Source organism: Phaenicophaeus curvirostris, unplaced genomic scaffold (genome assembly GCF_032191515.1).
Source record: "Phaenicophaeus curvirostris isolate KB17595 unplaced genomic scaffold, BPBGC_Pcur_1.0 scaffold_68, whole genome shotgun sequence".
Taxonomy (NCBI): Eukaryota; Metazoa; Chordata; class Aves; order Cuculiformes; family Cuculidae; genus Phaenicophaeus; species Phaenicophaeus curvirostris.
The window spans coordinates 868909-886535 of NW_027206690.1; the positions used below are offsets into that span (position 1 = coordinate 868909).

The 17627-nt window shown below is 56.9% G+C and overlaps 1 protein-coding gene across 2 annotated transcripts in view; it reads right to left on the reverse strand.

Annotated features, from left to right (window-relative positions):
- Nucleotides 1-811: 811 nt before the first annotated feature.
- GPAA1 (glycosylphosphatidylinositol anchor attachment 1) overlaps nucleotides 812-17627 on the reverse strand; it is a 30799-nt gene continuing 13983 nt past the window's right edge. The window contains exons 4-13 of one of the 2 annotated variants that reach the window (XM_069881730.1): nucleotides 17059-17170; nucleotides 13344-13491; nucleotides 12426-12527; nucleotides 12146-12342; nucleotides 10531-10727; nucleotides 10253-10406; nucleotides 9011-9094; nucleotides 6985-7181; nucleotides 2903-3067; nucleotides 812-2224 (exon numbers count right to left, since the gene is read on the reverse strand). In XM_069881730.1, coding sequence (XP_069737831.1) covers nucleotides 1981-2224; nucleotides 2903-3067; nucleotides 6985-7181; nucleotides 9011-9094; nucleotides 10253-10406; nucleotides 10531-10727; nucleotides 12146-12342; nucleotides 12426-12527; nucleotides 13344-13491; nucleotides 17059-17170 — 1600 coding nt within the window. In that variant the 3' untranslated portion in view covers nucleotides 812-1980. The remainder of the gene's footprint in view (nucleotides 2225-2902; nucleotides 3068-6984; nucleotides 7182-9010; nucleotides 9095-10252; nucleotides 10407-10530; nucleotides 10728-12145; nucleotides 12343-12425; nucleotides 12528-13343; nucleotides 13492-17058; nucleotides 17171-17627) is intronic. The other variant, XM_069881731.1, reaches the window with a different exon arrangement.

Sequence of the window (17627 nt, forward strand, 5' to 3'; positions counted from 1 at the left end):
CTCCCAGTTCCCTATCCCATTCCCAGTCCCCCCCAGTCCCCCCCAGTCCCTCCCAGTTCCCACCCCCCTCCCTCCCAGTCCCTCCCAGTCCCCCCCAGTCCCTCCCAGTCCCTCCCAGTTCCCCATCCCATTCCCAGTCCCTCCCAGTCCCCCCCAGTCCCTCCCAGTTCCCACCCCCCTCCCTCCCAGTCCCTCCCAGTCCCCCCCAGTCCCTCCCAGTTCCCCATCCCATTCCCAGTCCCCCCCAGTCCCTCCCAGTCCCTCCCAGTTCCCACCCCCCTCCCTCCCAGTCCCCCCCAGTCCCCCCCAGTCCCTCCCAGTTCCCCATCCCATTCCCAGTCCCCCCCAGTCCCTCCCAGTCCCTCCCAGTTCCCACCCCCCTCCCTCCCAGTCCCTCCCAGTCCCCCCCAGTCCCTCCCAGTTCCCCATCCCATTCCCAGTCCCCCCCAGTCCCTCCCAGTTCCCCATCCCATTCCCAGTCCCCCCCAGTCCCTCCCAGTCCCTCCCAGTTCCCACCCCCCTCCCTCCCAGTCCCCCCCAGTCCCCCCCAGTCCCTCCCAGTTCCCCATCCCATTCCCAGTCCCTCCCAGTCCCTCCCAGTCCCCCCCAGTTCCCCCCAGTCCCTCCCAGTCCCTCCCAGTCCCCCCCAGTCCCCCCCCCTCCCCCATTCCCAGTCCCCCCCAGTCCCCCCCAGTCCCTCCCAGTCCCCCCCAGTCCCCCCCCTCCCCATTCCCAGTCCCCCCCAGTCCCCCCCAGTCCCTCCCAGTCCCCCCCCTCCCCATTCCCAGTCCCCCCCAGTCCCCCGCACTGGTTTCACTGCTGTTCCCAGCTCTTTATTGGTGACTCTCCCCCCAGATCCCACCCCCCTGCAGCCGGGGGGGCGGCCGTCTGTCCGTCTGTCCGTCTGTCCATGGCTCCTTCCATGGCTCCATCTGTGGGTCTGTCCGTGGGTCTGTCTGTGGGTCCATCTAGGGCTCTTGCCATGGATCTGTAGGTCTGTCTGTGGGTCTGTCCGTGGGTCTGTCCGTGGGTCCATCTAGGGCTCTTTCCATGGGTCTGTGGGTCTGTCCGTGGGTCTGTCCGTGGGTCCTTCCATGGGTCCATTTAGGGGTCTGTGGGTCTGTCTGTGGGTCTTTCCATGGATCTCTAGGTCTGTCTGTGGGTCTGTCCGTGGGTCTGTCTGTGGGTCCATCTAGGGCTCTTTCCATGGGTCTGTGGGTCTGTCTGTGGGTCTGTCCGTGGGTCCGTCCGTGGGTCCATCTAGGGCTCTCTCCACGGGTCTGTGGGTCTGTCCGTGGGTCCATGTGTCCATCCATGGCTCTGAAGGTCTGTGTGTCCATCCAGGTGTCCATCCATGGGTCTGAGGGTCCATCCATGGGTCCATCCTTGGATCCATGGATCCACCCATGGCTCTGAAGCTCTGAAGGTCCATCCAGGTGTCCATCCATGGGTCTGGGGGTCTGTCTGTGTGTCCATCCATGAGTTTGAAGGTCTGAAGGTCCATCCATGAGTCCATCCATGGGTCTGGGGGTCTGTCCGTGTGTCCATCCATGAGTTTGAAGGTCTGAGGGTCCATCCATGGGTCCAACCATGGCTCTGGGGGTCTGTCCGTGTGTCCATCCATGAGTTTGAAGGTCTGAAGGTCCATCCAGGTGTCCATTCATGGGTCTGGGGGTCTGTCCGTGTGTCCATCCATGAGTTTCAAGGTCTGAAGGTCCATCCAGGTGTCCATCCATGGGTCTGGGGGTCTGTCCGTGTGTCCATCCATGAGTTTGAAGGTCTGAAGGTCCCTCCAGGCGTCCATCCATGGGTCTGAGGGTCCATCCATGGGTCCATCCTTGGATCCATGGATCCACCCATGGCTCTGAAGCTCTGAAGGTCCCTCCATGGGTCCATCCATGGCTCTGGGGGGGTCTGTCCTTGAGTCCGTGCGTCCATCCATGGCTCTGAAGCTCCATCCCGTGTCCGTGTGTCCGTCCATCACCTCCAGAAGAGGACGTTCCAGAGGAGCAGCCAGCAGGGGTAGGTGCCCAGGGTCAGGACGGGGACCACCAGGGACCCGTGGAGGTGGTGCTGGAGGAGACCTTCCCCCAGGGCCCCCAGGAACCGCTGCCACCCCTCGGCCAGCGAGGCCGGAGCCTCCACCAGCTCCCGCTCCAAGAAGATCCCCAGGAGCAACGTGGCCGCCGGCGTCGACAGCACCAAAGCCACCGCCAGGAGGGCCCTGGGAGGGGGACAACGGGGTCACCAGGAGGTTCCTCAGCCCCATAAAGACCTCGAAACCACCTCTAGATGCACCAGGAGGTTCCTCAGACCTCGTGGAGACCCCAAAACCACCTCTAGAAGCACCAGGAGGGGACAACGGGGTCACCAGGAGGTTCCTCAGGCCCATAAAGACCTCGAAACCACCTCTAGATGCACCAGGAGGTTCCTCAGACCCCACGGAGACCCCAAAACCACCTCTAGATGCACCAAGAGGGGACAACGGGGTCACCTGGAGGTTTCTCAGCCCCATAAAGACCTTGAAACCACCTCTAGATGCACCAGGAGGTTCCTCAGACCCCATGGAGACCCCAAAACCACCTCTAGATGCACCAGGAGGTTCCTCAAACCCCATAAAGACCCCAAAACCACCTCTAGATGCACCAAGAGGGGACAACGGGGTCACCAGGAGGTTCCTCAGGCCCATAAAGACCTCGAAACCACCTCTAGAAGCACCAGGAGGTTCCTCAGACCCCGTGGAGACCCCAAAACCACCTCTAGAAGCACCAGGAGGTTCCTCAGACCCCATGGAGACCTCCCAGTGTCCTCCCAGTATTCCCAGTCCCCTCCCAGTGCCTCCCCAGCGCCCCCCAACTCTCCAGACCCCCCCAGTCCCTCCCAGTGTCCCCAGTTGGCTGACCGGGCGCGCCCCGGGCTGACGGCGGCGGCTGCGGGGACCGAGGTGACGGCGAGGACGAAGCCCAGCGAGAAGTTGAGCAGCGCCAGGCAGGTGAGCTGGAGCGCCAGGTAGAGCAGAGCCAGCAGCTTCAGGGCCAGCCAGCCCCGCGCCCCGCACGACGCCGCCCTGGGGACCCCCAAAATCCCCCCCGCACCCCAAAATCAGCACCTGGACCCCAAAAATCGGCACCTGGACCCCCAAAAATAGAGCCCAGAACCTCAAAAATTGACCCCAGGAGCCCAAAAATCAACCCTTGGTCCCCAAAATCGACCCCAAACCCCAAAATCAGCACCTGAACCCCAAAAATCAACCCCTGAGCCCCAAAAATCAGCACCTGTACCCCCAAAATCAGCACCTGAGCTCCAAAAATCGGCACCTGAACCCCAAAAATCAACCCCTGAAAACCAAAAATCAGCACCTGAACCCCAAAAATCGACCGCTGAACCCCAAAAATTGACCCCAGAACCCCCAAAATCAACCCTTGAACCTCAAAAATCGACCCCAGAACCCCAAAAATCGACCCCTGAGCCCCAAAAATCAACCCTGAACCCCAAAAATCAGCACCTGGACACCAAAAATCACCCCAGGAGCCCATCAGCAGCCCCAGATCTACAGCAGCTTCAGGGCCAGCCAGCCCCGCGCCCCACAGGAGGCAGCCCTGGGGACCCCCAAATCCCCCCCGCACCCCAAAATCAGCACCTGGACCCCAAAAATCGGCACCTGGACCCCGAAAATCGACCCTTTAAGCCCCAAAATAGAGCCCAGAACCTCAAAAATTGACCCCAGGAGCCCAAAAATCAACCCTGAACCCAAAAATCAGCACCTGAACCCCAAAAATCGACCCCTCAACCCCAAAAAACAGCACCTGGACCCCAAAAATCGGCACCTGGACCCCAAAAATCGACCCCAGAAGCCCAAAAATCAACCCTTTAAGCCCAAAAATAGAGCCCAGAACCTCAAAAATTGACCCCAGGAGCCCCAAAATCAACCCTGAACCCCAAAAATCAGCACCTGAACCCCAAAACCAGCACCTGGACCCCAAAAATCAGCACCTGGACCCCAAAAATCAGCACCTGGACCCCAAAAATCGGCACCTGAACCCCAAAAATCAACCCCAGAAGCCCAAAAGTCAACCCTGAACCCCAAAATTCAGCACTTAAACCCCAAAAATCAACCTCGAACACCAAAAAATAGACTCAAGAACCCCAAAAATCAGCACCTGAAAACCAAAAATCAACCCCAGAAGCCCTAAAATCAGCACCTGAACCCTGAAAATCAGCACCTGAACCCCAAGAATCAGCACCTGAACCCCAAAAATAGTCCCCAGAACCCCAAAAATCGATGCCAGGAGCTCAAAAATCAACCCCTGTTCCCCAAAAATCAACCCCCGAACCCCCAAAATCGACCCCAGAACCCCAAAAATTGACCCCTGAAAACCAAAAATCAACCCTTGAAATCCAAAAACCAACCACAGGAGCCCAAAAATCAACCCCAAAACCCCAAAAATCAACCCCTGAAAACCAAAAGTTGACCTCAGAACCCCAAAAATAAACCCCAGAACCCCAAAAATAAACCCCAGGAGCCCAAAAATCAGCCCCTGACCCCCAAAATCAAGCCCCAAACCCCAAAAATCAGCACCTGAACCCGAAAAATCAGCACCTGAACCCCAAAAATCAACCCCTGAACCCCCAAAATCAGCACCTGAACCCTGAAAATCAGCACCTGAACTCCCAAAATCAACCCCGAACCCCAAAAATCAGCATCTGAAAACCAAAAATAAATCCCAGAAGCCCTAAAATCAGCACCGGAACCCCAAAAATCACCCCTGAACCCCCAAAATAGACTCCAGAACCTCAAAAATCGACTCCAGGAGCCCAAAAATCGACCCTTGAACCCCAAAAACCAACCTGAGAACCCCCAAAACCAACCCCAGAATCCCAAAAATCAACCCTTGAACCCCAAAATCAACCGCAGAACCCCAAAAACCAACCCTTGAACCCCAAAATCAACCCTTGAACCCCCAAAACCAACCCCAGAAGCCCAAAAACCAACCCTTCAACCCCAAAAATCAACCCCAGAACCCCAAAATCAACCCTTGAACCCCAAAAACCAACCTGAGAATGCCAAAAACCAACCCTTGAACCCCAAAAACCAACCTGAGAAGCCCCAAACCCAACCCTTGAACCCCAAAAATCAACCCCAGAACCACAAAATCAACCCTTGAACCCCAAAAACCAACCTGAAAAGCACAAAATCAACCCCAGAACCCCAAAAATTGACCCCAGAACCCCTAAAATCAACTCTAGGAGCCCAAAACTCAACCCTTGAACCCCAAAATCAACCCTTGAAGACCAAAAACCAACCCTTGAACCTCAAAACTCAACCCTTGAACCCCCAGAATCAACTCTAGGAGCCCAAAACTCAACCCCAGAACCCCAAAATCAACCCTTGAACCCCAAAAACCAACCCCAGAACCCCAAAAACCAACCTGAGAAGCCCAAAACTCAACCCTTGAACCCAAAAAATCAACCCCAGAACCCCAAAACCAACCCCAGGAGCCCAAAACTCAACCCTTGAACCCCAAAAACTAACCCTTGAACCCCAAAATCAACACTTGAACCCCAAAAATCAACTCTAGGAGTCCAAAACTCAACCCTTGAACCCCAAAATCAACCCTTGAAGCCCAAAAACCAACCTGAGAAGCCCAAACCCAACCCTTGAACCCAAAAACTCAACCCTTGAAGACCAAAATCCAACCCTTGAACCCCAAAATCAACCCTTGAACCCCAAAAACCAACCTGAGAAGCCCAAAACCCAACCCTTGAACCCAAAAAATCAACCCTTGAAGACCAAAAACCAACCCTTGAACCCCAAAAACCAACCTGAGAAGCCCAAAACCCAACCCTTGAACCCAAAAAATCAACCCCTGAAGACCAAAAACCAACCCTTGAACCCCAAAAACCAACCCCAGAACCCCAAAATCAACCCTTGAAGCCCAAAAACCAACCTGAGAAGCCCAAAACTCAACCCTTGAACCCCAAAAACCAACCTGAGAAGCCCAAAATCAACCCTTGAACCCCAAAACTCAACCCTTGAACCCCAAAATCAACACTAGAACCCCAAAAACCAACCCTTGAACCCCAAAATCAACACTAGAACCCCAAAAACCAACCCTTGAACCCCAAAATCAACCCTTGAACCCCAAAAACCAACCCTTGAACCCCAAAAACCAACCTGAGAAGCCCAAAAACCAACCCTTGAACCCCAAAATCAACCCCAGAAGCCCAAAAACCAACCCTTCAACCCCAGAACCCCAAAATCAACCCTTGAACCCCAAAAACCAACCTGAGGAGCCCAAAAATCAACCCCAGAAGCCCAAAACTCAACCCTTGAACCCCAAAATCAACCCCAGAACCCCAAAAATCAACCACAGAACCCCAAAAACCAACCTCAGAACTCCAAAAACCAACCTGAGATGCCCAAACCCAACCCTTGAACCCAAAAAATCAACCCCAGAACCCCAAAAATCAACCCTTGAACCCCAAAAACCAACCTGAGGAGTCCAAAACCCAACCCTTGAACCCCAAAAACCAACCTGAGATGCCCAAAACCCAATCCTTGAACCCCAAAAATCAACCTCAGAACCCCAAAACCAACCCTTGAACCCCAAAAACCAACCTGAGAAGCCCAAACCCAACCCTTGAACCCCAAAATCAACCCTTGAAGACCAAAAACCAACCCTTGAACCCAAAAAATCAACCCTTGAAGACCAAAACCCAACCCTTGAACCCCCAAATCAACCCTTGAAGACCAAAAACCAACCCTTGAACCCCAAAATCAACCCTTGAAAACCAAAAACCAACCTGAGAAGCCCAAAATCCAACCCTTGAACCTCAAAACTCAACCCTTGAAGACCAAAAACCAACCCTTGAACCCAAAAAAACAACCCTTGAAGACCAAAACCAACCTGAGGAGCCCAAAACTCAACCCTTGAACCCCAAAACCAACCCTTGAACCCCCCAAATTAGACCCCGAAGCCCAACCTGTGGGTGTTGTGGGGCAGGGCCATGCCGGCCACGTAGATGGCGATGAGGGTGAGGACGACGGCTTCGGCCTCGGCCACCGGGAAGTGCTGGGTGGCCACGTGCTGGCCCAGCACCGGCAACACGTAGAGGGCGACCCCGGCCGCGTGGGACACCAGCACCGCGGGCACCAGCCCCACCAGCACCGAGAACGGCTCCTGCGGGACACGGAGACCGCGTGGAGGAGGTGGAGGTGGAGGAGATGGAGGTGGAGGAGATGGAGGTGGAGGAGATGGAGAAGGGGAGATGGAGGTGGAGGAGATGGAGGTGGAGGAGATGGAGGTGGAGGAGATGGAGAAGAGGAGATGGAGGTGGAGGACGTGGAGAAGAGGAGATGGAGGTGGAGGAGGTGGAGGTGGAGGAGATGGAGAAGGAGGAGATGGAGGTGGAGGAGTTGGAGGTGGAGGTGGAGAAGAGGAGGTGGAGAAGAGGAGGTGGAGGTGGAGGAGATGGAGAAGAGGAGATGGAGAAGAGGAGATGGAAATGGAGGAGATGGAGATGGAGGAGATGGAGATGGAGGAGATGGAGGTGGAGATGGAGAAGAGGAGGTGGAGGTGGAGGAGGTGGAGGTGGAGGAGGTGGAGGTGGAGGAGGTGGAGGTGGAGGAGATGGAGAAGAGGAGATGGAGAAGAGGAGATGGAGGTGGAGGAGATGGAGGTGGAGGAGATGGAGAAGAGGAGGTGGAGGAGATGGAGAAGAGGAGGTGGAGAAGAGGAGGTGGAGAAGAGGAGGTGGAGGTGGAGGAGGTGGAGGTGGAGGAGGTGGAGAAGAGGAGGTGGAGAAGAGGAGGTGGAGAAGAGGAGGTGGAGGTGGAGGAGGTGGAGAAGAGGAGGTGGAGAAGAGGAGGTGGAGAAGAGGAGGTGGAGAAGAGGAGGTGGAGGTGGAGGAGGTGGAGGTGGAGGAGGTGGAGGAGATGGAGAAGAGGAGGTGGAGGTGGAGGAGATGGAGGTGGAGGAGATGGAGGTGGAGGAGATGGAGAAGAGGAGGTGGAGGTGCAGGAGATGGAGAAGAGGAGATGGAGAAGAGGAGGTGGAGAAGAGGAGGTGGAGAAGAGGAGGTGGAGAAGAGGAGATGGAGGAGATGGAGATGGAGGAGATGGAGATGGAGGAGATGGAGATGGAGGAGATGGAGGTGGAGGAGATGGAGGTGGAGGAGATGGAGGTGGAGGAGATGGAGGTGGAGGAGATGGAGGTGGAGGAGATGGAGGTGGAGGAGGTGGAGGAGGAGGAGGTGGAGAGGAGGAGATGGAGGTGGAGGAGATGGAGGTGGAGGAGATGGAGGTGGAGGAGATGGAGGAGGTGGAGGAGGAGATGGAGATGGAGGAGGAGGAGATGGAGATGGAGAAGATGGAGAAGAGGAGATGGAGGTGGAGGAGATGGAGATGGAGGAGGAGGTGGTGGATATGGAGGTGGAGAAGATGGAGATGGGGATGGAGATGGGGATGAGAAGGAGAAGGAGACGGAGAAGAGGAGATGGAGGTGGAGGAGATGGAGGTGGAGAAGGTGGAGGAGATGGACAAGGAGGAGGAGATGGAGGAGATGGAGGAGATGGAGGAGATGGAGGAGATGGAGGAGGACTTGGAGGAGGAGGTGGAGGAGGAGATGGAGGAAGAGGAGATGGAGGAGAAGATGGAGGAAGAGGAGATGGAGATGGAGATGGAGGAGGAGGAGATGGAGGTGGATGAGATGGAGATGATGGCAGAGGTGGAGGAGGTGGAGGAGATGGGGATGGAAGAGGAGGAGATGGAGATGGGGATGGGGGTGGAGGAGATGGAGGAGGAGGAGGTGGAGGAGATAGAGAAGGAGGACTTGGAGGAGGAGGAGGTGGAGGTGGACGTGGAGGAGGAGATGAAGGAGGAGGAGATAGAGATGGAGAAGAAGGAGAAAAGAAAAGGAGGAAGGAGGAAGGAGGAGAAGGAGAAGCAGAAGGAGAAGGAGAAGGAGAAGGAGAAGGAGAAGGAGAAGGAGGAGACGGGATGAGCTCTGACCTCGGTGGCCGCCCCGTCTCCGTCGCAGAGCCGCTCGCTGCTGCCCGGCTCCAACTTATTGAGCTTCATCCAGAGCTCCAGAGCTTGGGAAGCGTCAAGGAACCACACGGAGAACCTCGATCCCTCCCTGAAACCTCCATCCACCCCTTCCCGTCTCCATCCGACCTTCCCGTCTCCATCCGACCTTCCCACCTCCATCCGACCTTCCCGTCTCCATCCGACCTTCCCGTCTCCATCCAACCTTCCCGTCTCCATCCACCCTTCCCGTCTCCATCCACCCTTCCCGTCTCCATCCGACCTTCCCGTCTCCATCCAACCTTCCCGTCTCCATCCAACCTTCCCGTCTCCATCCAATCTTCTCCATCCAACCTTCCCACCACCTCCATCCAACCTTCCCGTCTCCATCCAACCTTCTCCATCCACCCTTCCCGTCTCCATCCAACCTTCTCGTCTCCATCCAACCTTCTCGTCTCCATCCAACCTTCCCGTCTCCATCCAACCTTCTCGTCTCCATCCAACCTTCTCGTCTCCATCCAACCTTCTCCATCCACCCTTCCCGTCTCCATCCAACCTTCCTGTCTCCATCCAATCTTCTCCATCCAACCTTCCCGTCTCCATCCAACCTCCCCGTCTCCATCCACCCTCCCCGTCTCCATCCACCCTCCCCGTCTCCATCCAACCTCCCCGTCTCCATCCACCCTCCCCGTCTCCATCCACCCTCCCCGTCTCCATCCACCCTCCCCGTCTCCATCCAACCTTCCCGTCTCCATCCAACCTTCCCGTCTCCATCCAATCTTCTCCATCCAACCTCCCCGTCTCCATCCAACCTTCCCACCTCCATCCGACCTTCCCGTCTCCATCCAATCTTCTCCATCCAACCTTCCTGTCTCCATCCCACCTTCCCGTCTCCATCCAACCTCCCCGTCTCCATCCAATCTTCTCCATCCAACCTCCCCGTCTCCATCCAACCTTCCTGTCTCCATCCAATCTTCTCCATCCAACCTTCCCGTCTCCATCCAACCTTCCCGTCTCCATCCACCCTCCCCGTCTCCATCCAACCTTCCCGTCTCCATCCCACCTTCCCGTCTCCATCCAACCTTCCTGTCTCCATCCAATCTTCTCCATCCAACCTTCCCGTCTCCATCCAACCTTCCCGTCTCCATCCAACCTTCCCGTCTCCATCCCACCTTCCCATCTCCATCCAACCTTCCCCTCTCCATCCAACCTCCCCCCCCAGGATATTTTGAGGATGAGGACGAGGATGATGAAGCCGAACGCCGGCATGTAGATCCCGATGGACACGAAGTGGGAGAGGGAAGGGAGGAGGTAGAAGAAATACGATTGATGGAGACGCTCCAGGAGGTTGTTGAGCTTCCGGAACATTCCTTCTAACAACCTGGGGACACCAAGAACGATGAGAGAGCTTCTCCAGCCAAGAATCCATGGGAATTCCAACCCCGTTCCCAGCCCATCCCAGTCCCCCCCCCCCCCTTCCCAGTCCATCCCAGTATCCCACTCACTTCCCGACGCTGGTGAGGTCGTATTTGAGCTGCCGGAAGCTGTTGATCCCGCGGAGCGTGAGGCCCTCGATCCGATAGCGGAGGAAGAGCCCGTGGCTGCCACGAGGTTGTCCCGAGGCTTGGGAAAGGACCATGAGGAGAAGGGTCTGGAGCCCGTGGGAATAAGCCGGGAACGAGTCCCACTCGGAGCGAGGGAGCTGGAGGAGAACGTGGAATGAGGGGATGGAGGAGAACGTGGAATGAGGGGATGGAGGAGAACGTGGAATGAGGGGATGGAGGAGAACGTGGAATGAGGGGATGGAGGAGAACGTGGAATGAGGGGATGGAGGAGAACATGAAATGGGGATGGAGGAGAACGTGGAATGAGGGGATGGAGGAGAACGTGGAATGAGGGGATGGAGGAGAACGTGGAATGAGGGGATGGAGGAGAACGTGGAATGAGAAGATGGAGGAGAACATGGAATGAGGAGATGGAGGAGAACGTGGAATGAGGGGATGGAGGAGAACACGGAATGAGGGGATGGAGGAGAACGCGGAATGAGGGGATGGAGGAGAACACGGAATGAGGGGATGGAGGAGAACGCGGAATGAGGGGATGGAGGAGAACACGGAATGAGGGGATGGAGGAGAACATGGAATGAGGGGATGGAGGAGAACGTGGAATGAGGGGATGGAGGAGAACGTGGAATGAGGGGATGGAGGAGAACGTGGAATGAGGGGATGGAGGAGAACGTGGAATGAGGGGATGGAGGAGAACGTGGAATGAGGGGATGGAGGAGAACGTGGAATGAGGGGATGGAGGAGAACGTGGAATGAGGGGATGGAGGAGAACGTGGAATGAGGGGATGGAGGAGAACATGGAATGAGGGGATGGAGGAGAACATGGAATGAGGGGATGGAGGAGAACATGGAATGAGGGGATGGAGGAGAACATGGAATGAGGGGATGGAGGAGAACGTGGAATGAGGGGATGGAGGAGAACATGGAATGAGGGGATGGAGGAGAACGTGGAATGAGGGGATGGAGGAGAACGTGGAATGAGGGGATGGAGGAGAACGTGGAATGAGGAGATGGAGGAGAACGTGGAATGAGGGGATGGAGGAGAACATGGAATGAGGGGATGGAGGAGAACGTGGAATGAGGGGATGGAGGAGAACGTGGAATGAGGATGGAGGAGAACATGGAATGAGGATGGAGGAGAACGTGGAATGAGGGGATGGAGGAGAACGTGGAATGAGGGGATGGAGGAGAACATGGAATGAGGAGATGGAGGAGAACATGGAATGAGGGGATGGAGGAGAACGTGGAATGAGGGGATGGAGGAGAACATGAAATGGGGATGGAGGAGAACGTGGAATGAGGGGATGGAGGAGAACATGGAATGAGGGGATGGAGGAGAACGTGGAATGAGGGGATGGAGGAGAACGTGGAATGAGGGGATGGAGGAGAACATGGAATGAGGGGATGGAGGAGAACATGGAATGAGGGGATGGAGGAGAACATGGAATTAGGAGATGGAGGAGAACATGGAATGAGGGGATGGAGAAGGTGGAGAAGGAGGAGAAGGAGCAGGAATCGTGGAGGAGGAGGAGGAGGAGAAGATCCGAGGTCCCACCTTTCCCTGGATGGTGCAGAGGAGCCCGTTCTTCTGGCAGAAGGCGTGGAAGAGGTTGAGAAGATCCAGGTTGGGGAGCTGCCCGTTGAGTCCCTCCACAGCCACGTCCAGGCTGGTCACCACCTCGCTGTCCAGCTCCAGGGCGATGGCCGCTTGGATGGCCCCGGCCCGGCCCGGCAAGGCCGAGGACCTCATCTCTGGAGGCATCGGGGTCACCGGAGGCTCCCGGGAGACCCCCAAGTCCCCCCCCACGGCTACGGTGTCTCCCCGGGGGTCTCACCGGTGAGGTTGACGTCGTGGTAGGACTCCAGCCAGGCCTCCATGCCCAGCAGGTCGTGCTCGTGCACCAGGAAGATGAGGTCCTTGGCCCAGAAGATCTGGCCTGGAGGGAGGGAGAAGCTCCATCTCCAGCCCCTTTTCATCCCTGGCTCCATCTCCATCCCCATTCGTGTCTCCGTCTCCGTCTCCATCTTCATCTCATCTCCGTGTCCATCTGCATCCCTGTCTCTGTCTCCATCTCCACCTCCGTCTCCATCTCCATCTCCATCTCCATCTCATCTCCGTGTCCATCTCCATCTCCATCTCATCTCCATCTCATCTCCATCTCCATCTCCATCTCCATCTCCATCTCCATCTCCATCCCCATCTCCATCTCCATGTCGTCTCCATCTCCATCTCATCTCCATCTCCATCTCATCTCCATCTCCATCCCTGTCTCCGTCTCCGTCTCCATCCCCACCCCCATCTCCACCTCTGTCTCCATCTCCATCTCCATCTCCATCCCCATCCCTGTCTCCATCTCCATCTCATCCCCATCTCCATCTCCATCTCCACCTCCGCCTCCATCTCCATCCCTGTCTCTGTCTCCGTCTCTATCTCCATCTCATCTCCATCTCCATGTCCACCTCCACCTCCGCCTCCATCTCCATCCCTGTGTCCGTCTCCGTCTCTGCCTCCATCCTCCATCTCCACCTCCATCTCCACCCCCATCCCCATCCCCATCCCCATCTCCATCTCCATCCTCCATCTCCACCTCCATCTCCACCCCCATCCCCATCCCCATCTCCATCTCCATCCCCATCTCCATCCCCATCATCTCCATCCCCATCATCTCCATCATCCCCATCTCCACCATCTCCACCATCTCCACCATCTCCACCACCCCCACCGTCTCCTCCCTCTCCGGGAGGTCCCTCACCGCGGGCGGCCCCTGCGAGGGCCAGGAGGAGCCCCACTCCGTAGCCGTTGGCTCCGGGGCCGGAGGTGCCGGCGCTGAGGACGAGAGCCTCGGTGCTCGCCGCCCGCGGCGCCCGCACGATCCCGTACACGTTGGTGCCCGAAACCAGCTGGGGGACACCCCAAAACCCCCCTCAGCACCCCCTTTTCCTCCTCTTCCCCCCCCTTTTCCCCCTCTTCCCCCCCTTTTCCCCCTCTTCCCCCCCATTTCCCCCCCTTTTCCCCCCTCTTCCCCCCCTTTTCCCCCCTCTTCTCCCCCTTTCCTCCCCCTCTTCCCCTCTTTCTCCCCCTTTTCCTCCTCTTTCCCCCCTTTTCCTCCTCTTTTCCCCCCTTCCCCCCCTTTTCCCCCCTTTCCCCTCTTTTCCCCCCACTTCCCCCCCATTTACCCTCTTTTCCCCCCATTTTCCCCCTCTTTTCCCCCTTTACCCCCCTTTTCCACCTCTTTCCTCCTCTTCCCCCCCTTTTCCCCCCTCTTCTCCCCCTTTCCTCCCCCTCTTCCCCTCTTTCCTCCCCCTTTTCCCCCTCTTTCCCCCCGTCTTCCCCCATTTCCCCCTCTTTCCTCCCCTTTTCCTCCTCTTTTCCCCCTCTTCCCCCCCCTTTTCGCCCCTTTCCCCCCTCTTTCCCCTCCTTTTCCCCCCCTCTTCCCCCCCTTTCCCTTCTTTTCCCTTCTTTCCCCCCCTTTTCCACCTCTTTCCCCCCTCTTTTCCCTTCTTTCCCCCCCTTTTCCACCTCTTTCCCCCCTCTTTTCCCCTCTTCCCCCCATTTACCCTCTTTTTCCCCCCTTTCCCCTCTTTTCCCTTCTTTTCCCCCCCTTTTCCACCTCTTTCCCCTCTCTTTTCCCCTCTTCCCCCCATTTACCCTCTTTTCCCCCCCTTTTCCCCTCTTTTCCCCCTCTTTCTCCCCATTTCCCCCCTTCCACCCCTTTTCCCCCTCTTTCCCCCCCCTTTTCCCCCCATTTCCCACTCTTTCCCCCTTTTTCCCCCTTTCCCCTTCTTTTCCCCCTTTCCCCCCTTTTCCCCCTCTTTCCTCCCCATTTCCCCCTGTTCCCCCCTCTTCCCCCCCTTCCCCCTCCCTTTTCCCCTCTTTCTCCCTTTCCCCCCCTTTTCCCCCTCTTCCCCCTTTTCCCCCCCTTTTCCCCCTCTTCCCCCTTTCCCCCTCTTCCCCCCCATTTCCCCCTATTCCTCCCTCTTCCCCCCCCTTCCCCCTCTTCCCCCCCATTTCCCCCTCTTCCCCCCCTATTTCCCCCTCTTTCCCCCTCTTTCCCCCCATTTCCCCCTCTTTCCTCCCCATTTCCCCCTGTTCCCCCTCTTCCCCCCCTTCTCCCCCTTTCCCCTCCCTTTTCCTCTCTTTCCCCCCCTTTTCCCCCTTAGCACCCCCTTTTCCCCCTCTTTTCCTCCCCTTTTCCCCCTCTTTTCCTCCCCTTTTCCCCCCCTTTTCCCCCTCTTCCCCCCATTTCCCCCTCTTCCCCCCCTTTTCCCCCTCTTTTCCCCCTCTTCCCCCCCATTTCCCCCCCTTTCCCCCCCTTTTCCCCCCCTTTCCCTCTCTTCCCCCCCTTTTCCCCCTCTTTTCCCCCCATTTCCCCCTCTTCCCCCCCTTTTCCCCCTCTTTTCCCCCCATTTCCCCCTCTTCCCCCCCTTTTCCCCCTCTTTTCCCCCCCTTTTCCCCCTCTCCACCCCATTTCCCCCCCTTTCCCCCCCTTTTCCCCCTCTTCCCCCTCTTTTCCCCCCCTTTTCCCCCTCTTCCCCCCCATTTCCCCCTCTTTCCCCCCCTTTCCCCCCCTTTTCCCCCCCTTTCCCCCCCCTGCACCCCAACTTTTTGGCTTTTGGGGGCGAACTGGAAGGTTTTGGGGTGACCTGGAAGCTTTTGGGGGGCTGTTTTTTGGGGGGCTGGGGGTTTTTGGGGTGCTCGGTCAGGTTTTGGGGTGCTCTGCCGGGTTTTGGGGTGCCCTGCTGGGTTTTGGGGTGCCCTGGGAAGGTTTCGAGCTCCTCTAGAAGATCTTGAGGTGCTGGTGGGATCTGGAGCAAACTAGAAGGTTTTGGGGTGACCTGGAAGCTTTTGGGGGGCTGTTTTTTGGGGGGCTGGGGGTTTTTGGGGTGCTCGGTCAGGTTTTGGGGTGCTCTGCTCGGTTTTGGGGTGCTCTGCTCATTTTTGGGGTGCCCTGGGAAGGTTTCGAGCTCCTCTAGAAGATCTTGAGGTGCTGGTGGGTTTTGGAGCAAACTAGAAGGTTTTGGGGTGACCTGGAAGCTTTTGGGGGGCTGTTTTTTGGGGGGCTGGGGTTTTTTGGGGTGCTCGGTCAGGTTTTGGGGTGCTCTGCTCGTTTTTGGGGTGCTCTGCTGGGTTTTGGGGTGCCCTGGGAAGGTTTCAAGCTCCTCTAGAAGATCTTGAGGTGCTGGTGGGATCTGGAGCAAACTAGAAGGTTTTGGGGTGACCTGGAAGCTTTTGGGGGGCTGTTTTTTGGGGGGCTGGGGTTTTTTGGGGTGCTCTGCTCGTTTTTGGGGTGCTCTGCTCGTTTTTGGGGTGCTCTGCTGGGTTTTGGGGTGCCCTGGGAAGGTTTCAAGCTCCTCTAGAAGATCTTGAGGTGCTGGTGGGTTCTGGAGCAAACTAGAAGATTTTGGGGTGACCTGGAAGCTTTTGGGGGGCTGTTTTTTGGGGTGTGGGGGTTTTTTGGGGTGCTCGGTCAGGTTTTGGGGTGCTCTGCTCGTTTTTGGGGTGCTCTGCTCATTTTTGGGGTGCCCTGGGAAGGTTTCGAGCGAAGATCTTGAGGTGCTGGTGGGTTCTGGAGCAAACTAGAAGGTTTTGGGGTGACCTGGAAGCTTTTGGGGGGCTGTTTTTTGGGGGGCTGGGGTTTTTTGGGGTGCTCGGTCAGGTTTTGGGGTGCCCTGCTGGGTTTTGGGGTGCTCTGCTGGGTTTTGGGGTGCCCTGGGAAGGTTTCAAGCTCCTCTAGAAGATCTTGAGGTGCTGATGGGATCTGAAGCAAACTAGAAGGTTTTGGGGTGACCTGGAAGCTTTTGGGGGGCTGTTTTTTGGGGGGCTGGGGGTTTTTGGGGTGCTCAGTCAGGTTTTGGGGTGCTCTGCTCGTTTTTGGGGTGCTCTGCTGGGTTTTGGGGTGCCCTGGGAAGGTTTCAATCTCTTCTAGAAGATCTTGAGGTGCTGGTGGGATCTGGAGCAAACTAGAAGGTTTTGGGGTGACCTGGAAGCTTTTGGGGGGCTGTTTTTTGGGGGGCTGGTGGATTTTGGGGTGCTCGGTCAGGTTTTGGGGTGCTCTGCTCGTTTTTGGGGTGCCCTGCTGGGTTTTGGGGTGCCCTGAGAAAGTTTCAAGCTCCTCTAGAAGATCTTGAGGTGCTGGTGGGATCTGGAGCAAACTAGAAGGTTTTGGGGTGACCTGGAAGCTTTTGGGGGGCTGTTTTTTGGGGGGCTGGGGGTTTTTGGGGTGCTCGGTCAGGTTTTGGGGGGCTCTGCTCGTTTTTGGGGTGCTCTGCTCATTTTTGGGGTGCCCTGGGAAGGTTTCGAGCTCCTCTAGAAGATCTTGAGGTGCTGGCGGGATCTGGAGCAAACTAGAAGGTTTTGGGGTGACCTGGAAGCTTTTGGGGGGCTGTTTTTTGGGGTGTGGGGGTTTTTTGGGGTGCTCTGTCAGGTTTTGGGGTCCCTGGGGGGATTTTTGGGGTGCGGGTACCCACAAATCGCTCGCGAGCCTCGTCGGGGAAGGGCAGCGTGCGGGAGAAGTTCTGCTGATGAACCTCCAAGCCCAAACTCCACATGGTCTGCTCCAGCCAGGCCACCGGCAGCGCCCTGGGGACCCCAAAAATCAACCCCCGGACCCCAAAAATCAACCCCTGAACCCCAAAAATCAGCCCCTGAACCCCAAAAATCAACGCCTGAACCCCAAAAATCAATGCCTGAACCCCAAAATTCAACGCCTGAGCCCTAAAAATCAACCCCCGAGCCCCAAAAATTCAGCCCTGAACCCCAAAAGTCAACCCCTGAGCCCCAAAATCAATACCTTGATCCCCAAAAATCAAACCCTGAGCCCCCAAAATCAACCCCTGAGCCCCAAAAATCCACGCCTGAGCCCCAAAAATCCACTTCTGAACCCCAAAATCAACACCTGAACCCCAAAAATCCAGCCCTGAACCCCAAAAATCAGCCCCTGAACCCCAAAAGTCCAGCCCTGAACCCCAAAAATCAACCCCTGAGCCCCAAAAATTCAGCCCTGAACCCCAAAAATCAGCCCCTGAACCCCCAAAGT